The sequence below is a fragment of the Pseudonaja textilis genome, chromosome 2, assembly GCF_049901715.1.
Source record: "Pseudonaja textilis isolate UNSWEBS1 chromosome 2, rPseTex1.2, whole genome shotgun sequence".
NCBI lineage: Eukaryota > Metazoa > Chordata > Lepidosauria > Squamata > Elapidae > Pseudonaja > Pseudonaja textilis.
The window spans coordinates 3,714,396-3,735,011 of NC_141991.1; the positions used below are offsets into that span (position 1 = coordinate 3,714,396).

The 20,616-nt window shown below is 42.7% G+C and overlaps 1 protein-coding gene across 1 annotated transcript; it reads right to left on the minus strand.

The window, feature by feature from the left end:
• Window positions 1–1,195: 1,195 nt before the first annotated feature.
• LOC113451831 (uncharacterized) lies at window positions 1,196–19,267 on the minus strand. Its single transcript, XM_087923000.1, is given in 9 exon segments — window positions 1,196–3,219; window positions 3,737–3,869; window positions 11,263–11,284; window positions 13,235–14,867; window positions 15,606–15,735; window positions 16,915–16,982; window positions 17,464–17,575; window positions 17,832–18,402; window positions 19,183–19,267. Coding segments are annotated over 8 exon segments (4,242 nt in total). The 5' UTR covers window positions 18,312–18,402; window positions 19,183–19,267; the 3' UTR covers window positions 1,196–1,555.
• Between the last annotated feature and the right edge of the window lie 1,349 nt (window positions 19,268–20,616).

Consider the following 20,616-nt stretch of genomic DNA (forward strand, 5'->3'; position numbering starts at 1 on the left):
ATTTTCTTTTATTCAGGTGAAATAGAAGTGGTGAAGATCAAATAACATTAATTTCAAACACCCACTTTTCATAATTAAAACAGCATATGCCCATTGTTTGCATGCTGTTGGTCAATTCAGCTCTTCGGGGCTGACATTTCTGAAGGTCAGGCTTTAAAACAATCCTTTCCTAATGAAGTATATGTAAGTAAAAAAATACTTATATTTCAACAACTAAGCCTACAATTTACATGGATTCTTATTCAAATGAATGTGTATATGGAAAATTCAGTTATTGTTCCTACTGAAGCTTTTTTTTTTTTTTTCAAATGTCAAAGATTTATAAGGCTTTTTCCATGTGGATCTTGTTATGGGAGTTAAGAGGATTGCTCCAAAAGGTCTTTGCATATTCCATGCATCTATATGACTTTCCACGCCCAGTTTAGCGAAGGGGGGAAAAGTCGTGATACGCCATATGACACCGTGACCCCTGAACTAAGTCTACAATTTACATGGATTCTTCTTCAAATCAATGTGTATACAGAAAATTCAGTCATTGTTCCTCCTAAAGTTTCCCACCCCCCAAATGTCAAAGATGTTGAACCCTGTTATAGGAATTAACATGATTGCTCCAAGAAAAGTTCTTTCCACATTCCATGTACTTATATCGCCTCTCCCGTGTGGATCCTTCTGTGGGATATAAGGTTTCTCTTCTTAGTTTTTTCTGTTCTTCTTTCTAAACTCAATGCATTTATAACACTTTTCCCATGTGGACCATTTTGTGGCTTTGTTTACAACCCTATGTTTAAATTTTTATTGATCTTTTATTGGGGATTTAGGCTTTCTCTACCGTGATCAAATGGAAGTGGGATAAATGTGAAGAAGAAATTTCCCCTTATTCACATGAAATAGAAGTGGCAAAGATCAAATAACAAGATCAAGTACAACTGTAAACATCCACTTTTCATAATTAAAACACCACATGCCCATTGTTTGCTTGCACTTGGTAAATTCAGCTCTCCGGGGCTGACATTTGTGAAGGTCAGACTTAAAAAAGAACTTCCTTTCTTATTATCATTAATTTTATTATTTCACTACTAATCATATTATTTTGGCATGTTAACAATGCCATCATTCATTCTATAATTTTCCAATTAATTCTTAGTTCTTATGCATAATTAAATACTTAGTTCTTATACATATTTCACTCTTCATATTTATTTGTATTAAAATATTTAATCACTATTAAGCTATCACAGTACATACAGATGTTAACCAGTCTATATATTTCTAATGTTAATACACGTTTTCATTTAAATATTTTCTTAAAGAATGCCCCCCCCTTTTTTTCTATCCATCATCCCTTGACTTGAACAGTACCTTAAATTATAAGGTAAGTTGATATAGGAATTAAGATGATTGCTTCAAGAAATGTCTTTCCACACTCCATGCATTTATAAGGCTTCTCCAGTATGGCTCCTTCTACGGGATATAACTTTCTGCTCTTAGTAAATCATTTTCCTCACTTGATGTTTTTCCCATGTGGATCCTTTTCTGAGAGTTAAGATAACTGTTTCTAATAAAAGCTTTGCCACACACCAATGCCCTTATATGGCTTCTCCCCTGAATGAATCCTACCATGGCAAGTAAGTTCACTGTTCCAGGTAAAGCTCTTTCCACACTCGATGGACTTTTATAGCTTGTCCGTGGTATGAATCCTACTATGGCGAATAAGTTGACAGTTCTTAATGAAGCTCTTTCCACATTCGGTGCATCTATATGGCTTCTCCCCTGTATGAATCCTACTATGGTAAGTAAGTTGACTCTTCCAGGTAAAGCTCTTTCCACATTCGGTGCACGTATATGGCTTCTCCCCTGTATGAATCCTACTATGGTAAGTAAGTTGACTGTTCTTAATAAAGCTCTTTCCACATTCGGTGCATCTATATGGCTTCTCTCCTGTATGAATCCTACTATGGTAAGTAAGTTGACTGTTCTTAATAAAGCTCTTTCCACATTCGGTGCATCTATATAGTTTCTCTCCTGTATGAATCCTACTATGGTATATAAGTTGAGTGTTCATAATAAAGCTCTTTCCACATTCGGTGCACATATATGGCTTCTCCTTTGTATGAATCCTACTATGGTAAGTAAGTTGACTGTTCCAGGTAAAGCTCTTTCCACATTCGGTGCATTTATGTAGCTTTTCCCCAGTATGAATCCTACCATGGTAAGTAAGTTGACTCTTCTTAATAAAGCTCTTTCCACATTCAGTGCATCTATATGGCTTCTCCCCTGTATGAATCCTACGATGGTAAGTAAGTTGACTGTTCGTAGTAAAATTCTTTCCACACTCAGTGCACTTATACGGTTTTTCCCCAGTATGAATCCTACCATGGCAAGTAAGCTGACTCTTCCAGGTAAAGCTTTTTCCACATTCAGTGCATTTATGTAGTTTTTCCCCAGTATGAATCCTACTATGGTAAGTAAGTTGAGTGTTCATAATAAAGCTCTTTCCACATTCGGTGCACATATATGGCTTCTCCTTTGTATGAATCCTCCTATGGTAAGTAAGTTGACTGTTCCTAATAAAACTTTTTCCACACTCCATGCATGTATATGGCTTCTCCCCTGTATGAATCCTAGTATGGCAAGTAAGTTGACTGTTTGTAGTAAAACTCTTGCCACACTCCACGCATGTATAAGGCTTCTCCCCTGTGTGGATCCGCTTATGACTTGTTAGGTTACTTCCCTTAGTAAAGCTTTTCCCACACTGCATGCATTGATATGTCTTCTTTCCTCTGCAGATCCTGTCATGGAAAATAAGTTGGCTGCTCTGAGCAAAGGTCTTTTCACAATCCATCCATTGGTTTTCTTCTGTGTGGATTCTTTTAAGGGGTGCATTTCTATGAGGCAGAGCCAACGGCCATTTGAATTTTTTCCCATTCTTTCTATACATATTATCTTTTTCTGTGGTTTGATAATGTTCATTTATATCTAATTTGTCTTTGAATAGTTTCATACATTTTCCTACATATTTGTTCCTTATTCTTTGTTGCTGGGCCACAGAGTCCTTCTCTAGTGCCTGAATGGAAGATGAATTTTCCTGATTCCAATTATTTGACTGGTTTCTCTCATGGCTTTTGACTTCCATTTGAATTTCAGGGTTCTTTGTACTGTATTTACAACTCATCGTCTGGAATAGTTTCTCGGGATCTGCATTTTCCTCCCCATTATTGCCTTCATCAGAAACAAAAAATGAAAATAACTTTAGGGAAAAATAGCAAACTGCAGGAACTTTGAATATCATGAAAAAGAAGCTGCTTCAATCTTTTTAGCTGCAAAGGACTTCGATCCATGGACATTTGGCCAATGTGACTATATGCTGAGGCACAGAGAATGCCACCAAAGTGGTATCTATTTTTCTAGTCACATTTGCAGGCTTTCAAACTCTAGAAGGGCAAGAGCTCGGACAGGTAATGGGAGATCACCCTGTCACATAGCACTAGGGTCTCAAACTTGGGCTTTCTGGCTGAGAAGCCGGGTGTCTTTAGCCACTCCCTTAAGATTACTATTTTGTATTATATGTTTTTCTTATTCATTTACCAACTTACTGAATCTTCTTTATTTCCACTTCCAAACTTGTATTGTTTTTAATCTGATAAATTTTTTTTAATAAAAAAAACAGAAAGGGCTGATATATTTAATTACAAAATGTCTTCCCAAACATTCTACCTCGGGAGAAGGAAACCCTTACCGAGAGAGACCACGTTCCTATGATTTTCCAGCATGACTTCCCAATAAAGCGATTTTTGGTCAGGATCCAGCTGAGACCATTCCTCCTCAGAAAAACACACAGCCACCTCCTCAAAGAACACAAGACCCGCCTCCTCAAAGGACGCAAAAGAAAAAAACAGAAGTCAGGACAATTTGTAAGGTCTACCCTATTAAGTCATCCCAATCATAGATATATACTTTCCATGCTATTTAGTGAAAGGAACCCAAGTTTCCACATCTGTCTGTCTGTCTATCATCCATCCATCTATCTGTCTATCTGCCTGTCTAATCTCCAGGCATTAATTCATCATCAACACTTTCAGCATTTGAAGAAAATCAACTGGCAGGTGGACCTTGAGAACACCAACACTGAGCCATGATGGCACAATGGTTAGAATGCATTATTGCAGGCTGACTCTGCTGATCGGCAGGCGTTCAATCCTGATCGGCTTAAGGTTGACTCAGCCTTCCATTCTTACAAAGTCAGTAAAATCAGGATCCAGGTTGTTGGGAGCAACATGCTGACTCTATAAACCAGTTAAGAGTGCTGTGAATCACTATAAAATAGTATATAAGCCAAATGCTATTGCTATAACTGACTCCAATACATCCTGGGTTTGCAGAAAAAAATACCATTTAAGTAAAAAGAATGTACTGTCCCTAAGAAGGAACAATCCTATTGTCATCTTCTAATTGAACCTGGCAGAAGTCATTTTCCCACTCCAGTTTCCACATTCAGGGGTGGGGGTAGAGAATGGAATGCTTTGCTAGACACAGTACAGAACTTTCTCAGGGTCGTCTCTACAGATGATGGAGTCAGAGAGGAGTGTCTGGAGAGCCCACCCAATTGGCCAATGTGACCTGTGATATTTGGGGATTATTTCCTGTTTTAATTATACTGAAACTGCGGGAAATATTTAGAGTTGGTTTTGCATTTAATTGTGCCAACATGACGTATCCAATAAAGACGTTCTTTGAGGAAAATTCATGCCTCGGAGTTATGATTTGCTTGGGTTCATTAATCAGAACGGTGACACCTATACATGATCAACACCTTCATAAAAATGCTGAGAGGCAACCAGGAATTTATGTGGAGTGTCATCAATATCCGATATAACTCTGTTTCTGCTTCTCCTTACAAGGAAGCCACTATTTGTAGCCCAACTTGTAGCTCCTCTTGGCTGAAGAGGAGAAAGCTGCCTGGAAAGAGTATTTTCATCCTACCCAAAGCTGGATCCTTTGGACCCTAAACCAGGCACAAATCGGATGATTATAAATGGTTTTGCAGGCCAAAAGTGGCTTGATATGGTCCTCTTTGTATTTTTACAATCCGGTTTGTCTCAACTTTTGTGTGATTACTTTTCCTATCACTGGTTATAAACAAAGCTCTTTTAAAAATGGTAAAGTGGCAACGTGATTCTTTTACTGATTATTGAGCGGGGTTGCCCAATTCCATGTCAAAAATTATTAATAGGATGATTCTTCAGCAGATGCTAATTCTGTGATACACATTTTGTATTATTCTTTTCTTACTTTAGTTTCAGGTTCAACTATTGCTTCAGCTCCATCATAACTAGGAGTCGACTCTCTTCTATTCTTCCCTGTGAGGAAGACAGAATTTTTAAATGGATAATTAATAAAATGCCATGTTACCCTCAAAATAAGCCTGCGGTCTTATATTTTTTGGGACTCCAAAAGATGCATTAGGGCTACTTTTGGGGGGAAACGTGGTATCAGGATGATCAGCTGAGCTGAATAACTCACCTCCCACCGCACACGGACGAGACAGTTTATATCGCTGAAGGAAGTCATGCAGCCCGTGTTGTCATGCTTTGAATTCTTCAGGGGATATTTTGAACTCTGGTGCCATTGCAAGGCCAAATGCTTGAATATCAGCCCTGCGCACTACCAAAGTGTTGGGTATAACATTGATACACCAACTAAGTTTGGGTGAATAAATATATAAACCAAGGTTTGGGTGTTTGTAACTTGTAGCTTTAAGCACCAAACTGCCTGTAATTAATTAAGGGTGCGGTTACAAAACGGCAATAAAAGGCAGTAAGAGAAACGTAACCTCTCTCTGCTTGCTCTCCCTGCTTGTTATCTGCTTGCTACTGTTTTGTTTGCTACTGTTTGCTACAACTGTTTGAATACCTGAACGAAAGGACTATTTCATTGATGTGCTGATATCCTGTGAATACTCAGCGTTGTCTTCAAAAGGAAAGGTATCAGAGGAGAAGATATCTTTACAAGCAGATAAGGATATAGAACTGACTAGTAAATGGACTAAGTTACTGAATGGATATATTTGTGAATGACATATGGACTGATTGACAATGCTTAAACTCTAATTGGATTAAACAACTATTTAAACTACAAACAGTGTTTGTCATCAGTGTATGTAAACTCTAGGGCCCTTCCTCTCTCATTTGGCTGCCTGGCTTGACTGCTGCTGCACATTCTGTTTTTGGGGGTTTGTCCCCAAACACTAACACAAAGCCTGTGCTCTCCTGTCAGTAATACATTCACAGCTGATGTCCTCCAATTGAGGAAATAATGGTTGCCGACCTGATCCATACTTGAGCTTCTTACCAATTCCCTTGTCTACCTGTTGACTGAGGTTATTGTATTCTGCTCACCATTTTTGGACCATTCGGAGACCCAACTTCTTCTCTTTGCAGAAAGCCCTAAAATTCTTGCCCTAAGACTCCTCCACAATTCCTTTCCTGAACTGGAAAGAATAGTTTTCTTTCTTTCTGCAGGAATCTTGCATGGGGATCAAAATATTATTCCCTTTAAATGTACCATTAAAGAGGTGTATCTGGATCGCCTGCTTCCCACCACCCCCGTGCCTCCGCCTCTGCCTGTTGGTGCCATGGCTGCAAGGACGAGCCCCCCCATGATCGGCCAGTCACTCTGTCCCATCTCTTTGCTTGCCCACAGTCTTAATGGGGACAGTGGCCACACAGCCCGTCTGGATTTACTGCCTCCCCTCCCCGTAATTACTCCGCTTGGAAGGCCAACCTGGTGGTGGCAGCACTCAGACTCACCTGGAAGAGGCATTCTACAGAAGATATAGAAAATGTAAGATAGCTGGGATTTCTCTTAGAAAAGGAAGGATCTCTGATTACCTCTTAAGGTATCCTGACTTGGATCTTCCTGAGAGTTCCCCCTGAAAAATTGCTCCTGAAGGGGTTTTGACGGATTCCTCTGTGACTTAGGATCTGTGATCTCCACAGTGAAGGACTTGAAATGGAAGGAGAAAGAAGAAAAAGTAACAGATATCACATGACATGAAGTTGGTTCATGTTATCGAAACACAACTTCAATGCCCCCAATATCTATCACAGATCCTGCAATATAAGAAACAAAAACCTGTCTCCAATTTATATTCTAGAACAATGGTTGCTAACCAGTGGGCCGGGGACCACTGGTGGTCTGCGAGAAAATGTTGGTGATCTGCAGAGAAATGTCACCCCAAAGCAATTAAACCAAGCTGCGTGGGAACTCAAGGCTGTGCCGCACACATGGCCCGTGGAACACAAGGCTTGTGTCGCTTGCATTGTGAACAAAATGAGGTACTAAGGGGAGGGGGAAAAGAGCAGAGGGAGGCAGAACTTGCCCCTCTCTCCCCTTGTGCCTGGCTTGGCCACTGGGTTGCTTCTTTCCACTTCTTTTTTCTTCTGCTTTTGGCTACACACAAGGAAAGCAGCAAAAGTCTTTCTTTCTCTCGACCAAACTCTGCCAGAAATGAGTCTTTGGGACCCTGCAAGGTATCCTGCTCCAAGAGACTGCGTCAGTGCCAAATTCCACCAGAAATGAGTCTCATAAAGATTCATTTCTGGCGGAATTTGGGCAAGAGAAAGAAAGACTTTTGCTACTTTCCTTACATGAAGCCAAAAGTCGCCCCCCACCCTCCCGAACGGAGCTGGAGACAGTATCCTGTGATCCAAAATAATGATCGATTGGTAGGAAAACGAAGTGGAGAAATTTCCTGCAGACTTTTGGGGAGATTTTCCCAGGGTCTCTGGTCCGCGGGATTTAAAATTATGAGTTTGGTGGTCCCCGAGGTCCAAAAGGTTGGCGGCCCCTTTTCTAGAATGGTCAATGGAACAATGTACTCTTAGAATTTGGGAAACCTCTCCATGAAGACAGGAGAAGTCTGGGAGGGAGGGGTGAAGAATGAAAACACATTCTTTATTCTCTTCTGGACTCACGAGACAAAGACATCTTACCTGCAACTCGACCTGCTCCTTCAGCTCCTCTGCCTGGCTTAGGAGGAAACCTTCTGCCAAGGCCACCGCCTGGGAGCTGGTCTCTGCTCCACAATCCAGCACCCAGCTTTCCATCTGCGGGGGCAGAAGGGCCAGGAACTGCTCCAGAACAAGATGATCTAGCATCTGCTCCTTGGTATGCTTTTCTGGTCTCAACCATTGCGTACAAAACTTGTGGAGTCGGCTGCAAAGTCCTCGGGGACCTTCAGCCTCTTGGTATTGTATGTTTCTGAAGTTCCAGGACTGAACCTCTAAACAGATGGTTTCTTTTTCCAGGATCTTCTGACCAGTTCTTGCCCAGATTTTCCCACAGTTGCCAGACTCAACAGTCAAAGGGCCTTTTCCTGTTCCCTCACATGGTGAAGGTTGTTCCTCCATTCCTTCCTCTGTCCTGTAATGCAATTCCAAACAGGTCTGCGGAATCCTGTGAATCTCCAAACACCTTTCAATTCATAGGATCGTTTTGGTAGCAATGCCAATAGCACTTAGACTTATATGCCACCCTATAGTGCTTTACAGCACTATTTGGTTTATAATCTCAACATATTACCCCAACAATCTGGGTCCTCATTTTACCAACCTCAGAAGGATGAAAGGCCGAGTCAATATTGAGCCCTCTTCTGTAGCAGCAGGACTGACCACAGAAGGCTATCCAGCCCTCTTGGCACAAGAGGTAATTTTTTGGTATTGCAAACTTTGTTCCAACGACTCTGGTTTGTATAAATAAGATGAAAAGAATATAAACTAGAAGAATGCAAAGGTGGTGGATTTAAGCACTGAACACATTTATCCTCATGGAAAAGAGCATCTTCCTGAACTGGTGAAGGATTGCAGTGGAATTGAGCAGATGCATCATCTGTGACTATTTCTTGGTGTGGTGCAAAATGTTTTTCTAGCTTATATTCCCAAACTTGGATTATAAAACAAATGAGCTTTGGGGCATTTTCTATTTCTTTGTTCTCCTAAGAGAAGGCTAACTTTTTAAAAATGTAAGGTCTACTTTTATTCTATAATCAGCTTTCATACAATGTGCCAAATCCCCAAAAGGTTACAAACAGACTACAGAATATGTATGTACCTTCCTCCTGCTTAATATTGAGATATTGCATGTTTCGTGCCCTTGACAGATAAGTACTTGGAGCCATGGGGGAGTGAAAAAGATTAAATTTTAAAATGGCTTCTCCGCAAACAAGGAAGTTTGTCTTTCTGAGGGGCTTCAGACCCCCCAATATGGAATAATACTGAGTGAAAAGAATCTGAAAGGAACAAGATTCTAACAATGCTATGAAGATTGAATTCAAATCAAATGAAATGCCAAACAAATGACCCTGGCTTAAGATGCTTCATTTCCCATTTTTAGGGTTTGCTTTTTAAGAACAAAGTCACACTATTATACAAAGGCAGCTTCAGCCGATTTGCCCTGAGCCCAAACTGGCAAACCAATTCCTGAGGCCAAGTTCACATAAAATACAGAGCTTGAAAGTAGTTACCTTAAGATGGTTCAGTCTCCCACATAAGACAGATTGAACTGATCAGGGATGGTCTTCAGAGGGATCTCCTGCTTACATTTATAAAATGGAAATCCAAAGAACTTTCTAGAAACCCAAGGTGACTAACTACTGAAAATCCTTCCCCAAAGAAAAAGAAAATATTCCCTCCCTGCCACTGAGGGAAATTCAGAAGAATCCTTCTAGATAAACTTTTATAAAAATACTATATAAATATATTTCATGTTTTGGATTTCAATTTTCTAATCATTTATTCTATTAATCTCTACAGCCAGGGAGAGATTTAAATGCCTCAGGTCACAAATAGCAATTGAGATGAGTGGTATATAAATCTATTTCATAAGTAAATATATCAACATTTGAACTTATAGTAAGGCTTTAGCCAGCTGAAACCCATTGTCCTCCTGGCCCCAAATTCCAGAAACCCAAATGAACAAACCATCATCCAATATACATCTAGGACTAATACCTGAATAAATAAAGCAGCTACTGCTTAACTTGTTCTGTTTTCATGCAATTCTTAGAAGCAGAGTGCCCATGTTTATAGCCTAATCCTGTCTTTTTCCAACTTCAACTCCCACACTTTAAAAGAGCCAATATTGACAACAATGTGAGGCACACAGTGCGAATGCTGTGACTCAGCCCCATTTTTGCACCTCCATCCCTGCAACGTTTCCCTTCTTTGTCTGCCGGCTTTGAGATCGTGGGGAAAGGCTGGAAAGCATCACCCCAGTTCCAGTCCTCACACCCAGAGCCAGGAGGAAGCCTTCTGGCCAGCCTACCCCTCCCCCCATGCAGAGGCTCCCTCAGGAAATGGGGGGAAACAACCCTTCCTTTCGGGCGACCCCCATTCCTCTCCTTTGCTTCCCTCTCCCGCATGGCTCCTGCATGGGAAAATGGGCCTCGGACTCCAACCCCGGAGGAAGACTTGGCCCCTCTCCCAGCACCCCTCCAGCGCGGGACCCCTTTGCATGCCACTCACGTAACTCGGGAGTCTCGTCGTTTTCCGCGTCCGTGCAACGCTTTCCGACAGTAACTGGAGTCTCACAGCCGGGGTTGGGGGAGGTCAGAAATGACAGAGGCACCTCCACCCTCTTCCCACGAACGCCCAGGGCAACACGTGCCATATACCCGCCGAAGAATCCGGCGCATGCTCAGTTGTCTCCTGAAGCTGAGCGCGCGCCCTGGTGGATTCTGCGCGCAACGAGTCGCTTCAAGGGCGGGAAAGAGGAGAACGCCTGAAGGGATGAGAGCGTCTGAGGGGATGATGATGATGGGGATGATGGGCGTGGGAATAAGAGTAATCAATGGCTCTCTGTCAGAAGAGAAGGGCGGCGGCGTCTCCAGAGGCGGCACTTTCTCTATCTTCCTGTCAAAGAACCATCTGTGGAGATGCAGAAAAATCTTTCCGGAGGATCCAAACTCGATTCCCTCAAGAACCCGTCCCCCTGAAGGCTCTACAGAGATTGGAGGAGTCTCAAAAGGGAGCAAATCTTGTCAGAAGACGAGGGCCAGGAGCCTCTCTGGGAAACACAGCTTATTTTGAACTTTGGCCTGATGTGGCGGAAGATGGGACACAGGCAGGGAAGCGACAATCAGGAATTGGGAGGCTTCTATCAGTTGTTATTTCTCTACTTCAGTATACACACAGCTGCCCTTCTCAAATTTTTAGCTCTGGATGCCTACAAATAACGCTGTAGGAAAAAAAAAGAGAAAAACGATACCAAAACGGAGGAAAAACTGAAACTTGTGGATATTCGAGAGATTTTACCTCACAAAGGGGGGAGGAAATTATGTCTCGTGACTGGAGAAAAGCTGGAATTACCAAATGAAGGAAGAAATGGTGGAGGAAAAGTGATTGAAAAGCTATTTCAAAGCAATGTTCCTTCAAATTGCTAATTGTGTTGTTCTTCCTCTGGATCTGGAGTTGATGCCTGCGCTTCAACCAGGCAGCACCACTTTTGCCCTAACAGCCCAGTGCTGCTCAGTTCCTTCTTTTCCCCAAAGGGCTGTGCATGTTTCTAGCCACAGAAACCCAGAAATCGGCTTTGACACTGAGGCATTCATCCTCCCACTCAGCGTTTGCTCATAAGCATCCACACCAATCTTACACCTTTCTGGCCAATTGAATCACAGCTGTCAAGGTCCAGAGGTAGCTATACCCACCCCGCTCCTTAGCTTAGACAAGATGGTACCAAGACAGAGAGTGGCTAAGCGTGTATGAGAAAAGATCAAGAAAATGGCAAGTGGAAGGAAACTGTTTTATGGAGACTGGAAACTATTTCAGGTAGGCAAGAGGGACGTTGGTCACCTGCTAGAACCAAAAGCTAAGATGAGCAGCATATCTCAGTGGATTCTTCCTTGGACTTGATCAAACAATCAGCAAATCAACCACATTGAAGCAGTCCTTTATCCCAACCAATGTGAGGCTGGTATGGTACCTTACAGACTTGGGGATTTTTGCTGGGACTGAGTATTAAACACCTAATTATTTGGCAATGCTAATGTGCATGATCTGGAAAGATAGGAGTTAACCCACAGCAATAGCATGTTGTTGGAGAATGGTTGTGCCACATTGTGTATAGATCTGCTATGTTGTTGTATATCCAATCCTAGAAAGCAAAATCCCCTCACATTGCCCATTTGATTTCCATGTCTGTAATGAGAAACTACAGCTTTCCCACCCTTTCTTTATTAACAGTCTCTGGTGAATATGAGACTGAGGCTGTTGTAACCCTCCTCCCATGCAACATCAAAACTCTGCATTTCACCAGAAAAAATGCTTACTGGCTCTCAGGTACTTATTTTAATACAGTGAAGTGAAAAAGGATTTAACATATCACTGGAAAATAACCATACCAATACTTAATTTTATTTAAATCTAATTTAAACTTTTTCTTAGCCCTTGTGACACAATAGATATAACATCTCTGATGCTTGAAAAGTCTTTTGCACAGGCATTTGAGAGGCTTATCTTTTTTATTCCTTTTTTGTGAGAGAATTCGACATCCTGAATCTCTTTCCACAGTCTACATCAACATGTATGTCAAGATTCAATTCTCCACATGGTCATTTGGGAGGACAGAGAAGTGAATGTCTGCTGATAAACTATGAACATATTAAGGAATGAGAAAGGAGGGGGAAAGACTAGGTAAAAAGTTTGAATTATGGGAAGTGGCTATGGATTAAGTGAACTTCCATCTGCATGTCTTCCATAGTTGAAGGAAGAATAAAGCATTTTGAAGAAGTGTCTTGGGAATTTTACTGCTTCTATTTCTGGGAAGAGGGTAGATGTAAATTGTCTACCTGTTGATAACTCTTCCACAATGAGGATCAAGTAGAAAACAATTTGTGAAAAATTCCCTTGCAAGTCTACAATATTGACATCTTATATAAAATTGCATAGTCCAGAATCTGAGATAATTAAAACAGACATTTTCTTGGAATTGACCCTATTTGGAAACAAGGTTAACTTAAAGAAAAAAAAGATTTTCATTATTTATATAAAATAGTGTTTGCCACCGTCATATTGACACTAATATGAAAAATCCACACTAGTATTAAAACAGGTGTGTTCATTGTTTGTGTTTCCATCGGTAATTTTATCTCTGGGGTTTCCAGTTGCGAGTGCAGACTCAACCCCCACCCCCACCCCACTTCCTATAAACAAATAGGAAATGCATAGATTTCACCAACTAAATCTGGAATTTAAATGGATTTGCACCAAAATGGATCTGTGTATGGAAAATTAGGTCATTTTCCCACTCCACACATTTATATGGCTTTTCCCCTGAATGGATTCTTTTGTGTCTCATAAGGGATGAAATTTGACAGAAGCCTTTTCCACACTCCATGCACTTGAAGAGCTCCTCTCCTGTGTGGATCCTTTTATGAGAGTTAAGATAACTGCTTGTAGTGAAGTCCTTTCCACAGTCTACACATTTATAAGGCTTCTCCCCTGTGTGGATTCTCTTATGGGAAGTAAAGGAACTCCTTTGACTGAACCCCTTTCCACACTCCATGCATTTGTACGGCTTTTCCCCTGTGTGGATCCTTTTATGGGAAGTAAAGGAACTATTATGACTGAAGCTCTTTCCGCACTCCATGCAGTGATATGGCTTCTCCCCTGTGTGTTTCCTTTTATGCGAAGTAAGTTGACTGCTCTGAATAAAGGTCTTTCCACACTCCGTGCATTGATATGGCTTCTCTCCTGTGTGGATCATTTTATGAGTGGTAAGGGAACGGCTCTCTCTGAAACTCTTTCCACACTCCGTGCACTTATATGGCTTCTCCTCTGTGTGGATTCTTTTATGGGAGGTAAGATGACTGCTCTTAATAAAGCCCTTTCCACACTCAAGGCACTTATATGGCTTCTCCCCTGTGTGGATCCAGTTGTGGGAAATAAAGGAACTCCTTTGGCTGAAGCCCTTTCCGCACTCCATGCAGTTATATGGCTTCTCCCCTGTGTGGATCCACTTATGGGAAGTAAGGTGACTGCTTTGAATAAAGGCCTTTCCACACTCTGTGCATTGATATGGCTTCTCTCCTGTGTGGATCCTTTTATGAGATGTAAGGGAACGGCTCTCTCTGAAACTCTTTCCACACTCCGTGCACTTATATGGCTTTTCTTCTGTGTGGATTCGTGCATGGGAGATAAGATGGCTGTTTTTAATAAAGGCTTTTCCACACTCCGTGCATTTATAAGGCTTCTCCCCGGTGTGGATCCCGTTATGATAAGTAAGATGACTGCTTGTTCTGAAGCTCTTTCCGCATTCCAAGCACTTATATGGTTTCTCCCCTGTGTGGATCCTTTTATGAACGGTAAGAGAAATGTTTTCACAAAAGCTCTTTCCACACTCCAGACATTTATAAGGCTTCTCCCCTATATGGATCCAGTTATGGGAAATAAGATGACTGCTTCTTTTGAAGCTCTTTCCACACTCCAAACACGTGTATAACTTCTCTCCTACCTGGATGCTTTTCTGATGTGTGTGGGACCCATTTTCACAAGAAAGAGTGGATTTTTTTCCATTGTCTCTGCATATTTTACTTTGTCCTTTGGTTTGGTTTGGATAATGTTCATTCGCAACTAATTTGTCTTTGAATAGTTTTACATTTTTCATAATGTATTTTTTCTTTATTTTTCCTTGTTGGGCAAGAAAGTCTTGCACTGGAGCATCAACGGAAGACAAACTTTCCTGATTCCAATTGCTTGATTGGTTTCTCTCATGCATCTCTACTTTTTGATTTGCAGGCTTCTCCAGACTGTCTTTATGAGGGATCACTCGGAATGGTTCTGTGGAATTTTCATTTTCCTGCCCGTTATTACCTTCAAAGAAAGGAGAAATAAAAATGATAGAAAGTTAGGGGCAAAGATCAAACTGCAGGCACAAAGAAGAGGGAGTCAAGCTGTTCTCCATAGCACCTGAGGGCAGGACAAGAAGCAATGGGTAGAAACTAATCAAGGAGAAAAACAACTTAGGCCTAAGGAGAAATTTCCTGACAGAGCAATTAATCAGTGGAATTGCCTCCAGAAGTTGTGAATTTGACAACACTGGAAGTTTTTAAGAAGAGATTGGACAACCATTTTTCTGAAATGATACAGGGTTCTCTGCTTAAGTAGGGGGTTGGACTAGAAGACCTCCAAGGTCCCTTCCAACTCTATTGTTCTGTTCTGTTCTATTTTATTCAACTTGATTACAGGAAATGGTATATTGATTAGTGCTTGAAAACCCTTGTTGGAATTCTTGCTAAAAAAAAATAGAAAAAATGAATTTGTGATCTGTAAGTTTGAAGGTTAGAAAGGAGCCATTATGTAAAAAAACTATTGTGTGACCTTAGAGAAAGAAGCTAAATTTTAACATTTAATATGGTTCTATTCTTTTCCTTTTTTTCATTTTATTATACTTTTTTCTTATTTATCACCTTACTCTACCTTAATTTCCTCTTCAAAACTTTTTATTCTAATAAAAGTGCTTTAATAAAATTATAATAAAAATATATTGCTGATACCATTTAATTACAGAATGTCTTCCCGAACACACTGCTGGGAGAAGCAAACTCTTACCCAGAGACACCACGTTCGTATGATTTTCCAGCATGACTTCCCGATGCAGCACTTTCTGATGAGGATCCAGCTGTGACCACTCCTCCTCAGAGAAATACACAGCCACTTCCTCAAAGGACACAAGACTCTCCTGAACAAGGAAAACACAACAGAATAAAACCAGGGGAATTTACATGATCTGTCCTATTGTTTAAATCACTACAAGTACAGATATACATATTTATACATGTATACATATTTAGTGCCATTCTGTCATGCCCCTGTCAGAGTCTAAATCCAAGGAGGAAGACAAACAGCTGACAGGGAGCAGGAGTGTGGCTCTGTTGGCTGTGGAGGAAACTGGGGAAGGGCAAAGTCTGGCCAGGCAGAGCAGGAGAGAGGTAGAACAAGGGAGAGGGAGTTCAGAGGAAGACCCAGGCTCACCCCCTCTTCATCCTAAGGCACACAGGGAGGAACGGAGAAGAGAAAAACATGGGTTGCATGGCTTACGGGGAAGGAAAGGGCCCTGATTCCCTTCATTAGCCACACCTGGGAATGAAAGTTTAAAAGAACTGAATGCTGACTGAGGCAGCTGCTGGGAGCAAACGTGGCTTTATCATGTTTTGTCTTTGCTTATCTGTGTTCCTGGCGTCTTCCCAACTGTGTGAGTTTTGCCATGCCTTCACATCTAAAATTCTTGCTTCTGCCCTGCCAAACAAATTACCTCAGTTTGGCTTGATTGGATTTATAGTTACATTTTGTGTTACTCATGTTTTGGACTTAATTCTCTGCAATCAAAGGCTGTTCCTGGGAGTTTTTCTCCAGCCAGAAGGTAACCTGAACATTGGGGGCAAAGTTGGAGCTAATAAAGGGACTCTTATTATCTGTGTTGCCTTTGTGTCCTGCCCCGGGCCATCACACATTCAGTGAAAGGAACCATAGCTTTCTTCTGGGTCAGTCTGTCTGTCTCTGCCTGCCTGCCTTCCTTTCTTTCTTTCTTTTTCTTTCTTTCTTTCTTCTTTCTTTCCTTCCTTTCGTCTATCTTCAAGATTTTCTGCACATGGAAAGAATCAACTGGCAGATGGGCCTTGGAAACCCCACTTCTCAGTGACTCCATCTTGTATTTACAGAAGAAAATGAGGGATGAGATTCTTTTTAGCATTTTATTAAAAAGTGCGGCCTTTTAAAAATGGTTATGTGCTAATGTAATTATTTCAGTTATTATTCAGCAGTCTTGCACAATAGCATGTCAAAGAATTACTGAAAGGATCACTCTCTACTTAACAGATGCTAACACTGTGATAGCCTTATTTTTTATTATGCTTCTTACTTGAGTTGTGGGTTCAACGATTGTTTCAATTCCATCATAAGCTGGCATTATCTTCATTCTATTCTTCACTGCATGGGAGACAAAATTTTAATATCCATAATTAACATAATAGGACTATTCTACAGAAGAGAGATGAAAGAAAAAATGAGATAGCTGGCATTTCTCTGGGGAGTGGAGCAGTGGTGTGTTTCAAATATTTTTACCACTAGTTTGGTGGGCGTGGGTTGGTGGGCGCGCTTTGCGCGCATGCACATTTTGCATGCGTGTGCCAAATGTACACTTTGCAGAGGCATTTTGAGTCACCTCCTGAAATCCTGCACTCTCCCTGATGCTTCAGCAGCTGCCACACAGCAGTTGCAGGACTTCACAATCAGGACATAAAGGTTAGTGTGAGAGCCTGAGCCCAATACAGAACATTGGAGAGAACCGGTACGGTCTCCGCTGCTCATCACCATTACCGGCTCAGCCAAACCAGTAGAATACCACCACTGGAATGGGGAAACAGGAGTACCTGGGATTTCTCTGGGGAGTGGGAGAACCTTCAATTACCTCCTGCGATGTCCTGACTTGGATCTTCCAGAGAGATCCTCCTCCAAAGCATCTCCTGAAAGGGATTTGATGGATTTCTCCATCCCTCGGGACCTCTGATCTTCACAACAGACTTAAAATAGGAGAAAGGAGAAGAGTTAATGAACACTCCAGAACATTAGGCTGATTCTTATTCTCTGAATACAAATTGGAAAGCCCCCAATATCCATCAGCGAGTCTGAATGAGAAACGAATGGAACAATATCCTACAAGGATTAGGAAAAGGTTTCCATGTAAGTCTGAATGCCAGAGAAGTCTTGGAGGGAGGGATGCAGAATCCACACACATTCTTTATTCCCTAAAACCATCCTGAGATGAAGGTCTCTCACCTGCAACTTGACCTGCTCCTTCTGCTCCTCCCCTTGGCTCAAGAGGAAGCCTTCGGCCAGGGCCACCGCCTGGGAGCTGCTCTCTGCTCCACACTCCCGCACCCAGCCCTCCATCTCTGGGGGCAGGAGAGCCAGGAGCTGCTCCAGAACAACTAGGTCCAGCATCTGGGCTTTGGTGTGTCTTTCTGGTCTCAGCCATTGCCTACAAAAGACGTGGAGTCGGCTGCAAAGCCCTCGGGGACCCTCAGCCTCCTGGTATTGGAGGCTCCTTAAGTTCCAGGGCTGAACTTCTGAACGGAGGATAGTTCCCTCCTCCATGATCTTCTGTTCAGTTCTTGCCCAGATGTCCCCACAGCTGCCAGCAAAAGGGCCGTTTCCATTTCCCTCATTTCCTAAAGGTTGTGTCTCCATCCTTTCTCTGTCCAGTAAAGCAACTCCAAATGGGTACAAGGAATCTTCTTGATCTCCTAGACACTTCATTCATAGGTCCGTTTCTTGAAATTCTGTGGTTTTTTTCCGCCTGTCTTTTTTTGCTGATATGCGAAGATGTAGAAATCACTTCCAATTCCACCTGAGATGGAAAAGAAAATAAATTCCAAGTATTTAAAAAGTGGAGCATTTAAACACTGAACCACAAGTCATCCCCATGTGAAGGAATGAATTTTCTGAGCTGGTCAACGATCGGACTGGCATTTAGCAGATAGGGTTTTTCTTTTTTGTGTGCATGGATTTGTGTGCATTTGGCGGGCATTTTAGGATGTTAGACTAGAATCTAGATGACCTGCAAGGTCCTTCCCAACTTTGATTATCTGTTATCTGTATCTCTTTTGATCACAAGGAAAAGCTTCCTTTCAAAAACTGCATTCCCCTCCAAGAAGGACTTACACCACCTGCTGAACCCAAAACTGGGGAACAAGCCATGCAAGTTTAGATCAAATCCAATGAAATGCCAAGAAATGACCCTGGTTAAGGATGCCCCGTTTCCCTTCTCCGGGGTGTCTCCCTCTGATACGCAGGCAGATTCACACAACCTGCCCTGAGCCCCAAGCAGGTCATCCCAGCGCAGAGCCGAGGTCCTCCCCGTGCAGGCCGGGAAGAAGGCAGCTGGAGAGGCCGCCCGGCTTCTCTCTTCTTCTGCTGGGCCTCCGCAAGGCCGACCCTCCCCTCTCGCCCCACTCGGGCTCTTCCCCGGACACGGGGCGGGGCGGGAGCCCATTGCATCCCCTGCAATGGAGAGGGCGACTAGGGAGCATGGACCGGGGGTTCAACCCGCAGGAGGGCCGGGCGCGGGGTCTCTCCTACCTCCGCCTCCTTTTGCAGGGACGAGCCCCCCGCCCCCGCCTCCGCTCACCCGGGCACGTCTGGATCTCCTTCCCGCCAGACTCTCCCGCAGCCTCTCCGCCTCCTTGAAGCGCTCCAGGGGTTAAAGGGAGAGAACGCGGCGTCCTAGAGCGGCACGGCTGTGATGTCACTTCCTTCGCAGCCTCCTCTGGAAAGCACACGGTAACCGTCGCCCTCCAGTGGATCAATGGGAAAGCGCTTGGTGTTCTTTTTCTCTTGTTTAGAGGGCGCCTCCTGGAGGGGTCTATGTGAAAAGCAGGTGCTCGTGCTCAAGAGCAAGGGTCTTCGAACTTGGCAAGTTTAAGACTTGTGGATTTCAACTCCCAGAATTCCTGAGCTAACATGACTGGAGGAGGAATTCTGGGAGTTGAAGTCCACAAGTCTTAAAGCTGTCAAGTTTGAAGAGCCCCGCTCAAAAGGGTAGGAAAGGGAGTGTCGCGGAGGTGGTATTCAGCAGGTTCTGACCAGTTCTGGAGAACTAGCAAATACCACCTCTGACTGGCCCTGCCCCCATCTATTCTCTGCCTGATTGGCTGGGTCTTCTTGTTGCCCTGCACAGGAGAACGGAGCTGGAAAGCAGGTTAGTGGGATGGGGAAGGAATGGGGATTTTGCAGTAACCTTCCCTCAGGAGTGGGGAGGTAATGGAAATTTTACAGTATCCTTCCCCTGCCATGCCCACCAAGCCAAGCCATGCCCACCCAAGCCACGCCCGCAGAACCGGTAAAGTAACGTTTTTCTACCTTCCCAAGAGGAGGGGAAGGGATGATGGGCATGGGAACAGGAGGAACGGTTCCTGCCCGAGAAAGGCATCGCCATCTCCAGAGGCGGTAGTCTCTCCCATCTTCCTCTCCTTCCTGTCCAGGAACCATCTGTGGAGATGGGAGGAAATCTCTGCAGCATTTGAACTCATTTCCCTAAAGAACAATTACACGGAAGTATTCCCAGACTTTGGAGGGGGCCTCCAAAGGAGCCAAATCCTGTCAGAAATGGCCAGGTGGTCAGAAGACAAGGAGGCTCTCTGAGAAACACAATTTGTATCTTGTGATTGTTGCGAACTCCAGCCTGAAGGAGAGAGAGAGAGATGGGGCTGGTGGGTAGGGAAGGCACAATCAAGAAAACTTGAGATTTCTATCGTGTTTTTGTTCTCTAGTTCTGTATATACACCTGCACTTGGCAAATTCTTGGCTCTCAGTGCCTAAGAATAACCGGAAGACCTCAATGAGTGGCTGCTTATGACAAAGGAAATAATCTGATGAAAAAGAAAACTAATTCCAAAATGGGAAAGAAGCTGAATCTTGTGGATATTCCAGAAATTTTACCTCAAAATAAGACTACTTGGAGGACAAATGAAGTGTGGGGGAAATAACATCTAATCTGTGACTGGAGAAAAGGGGGAAACTGCAAAATGATATAAACAGATTATGGAAAAGAGAATATAAAATT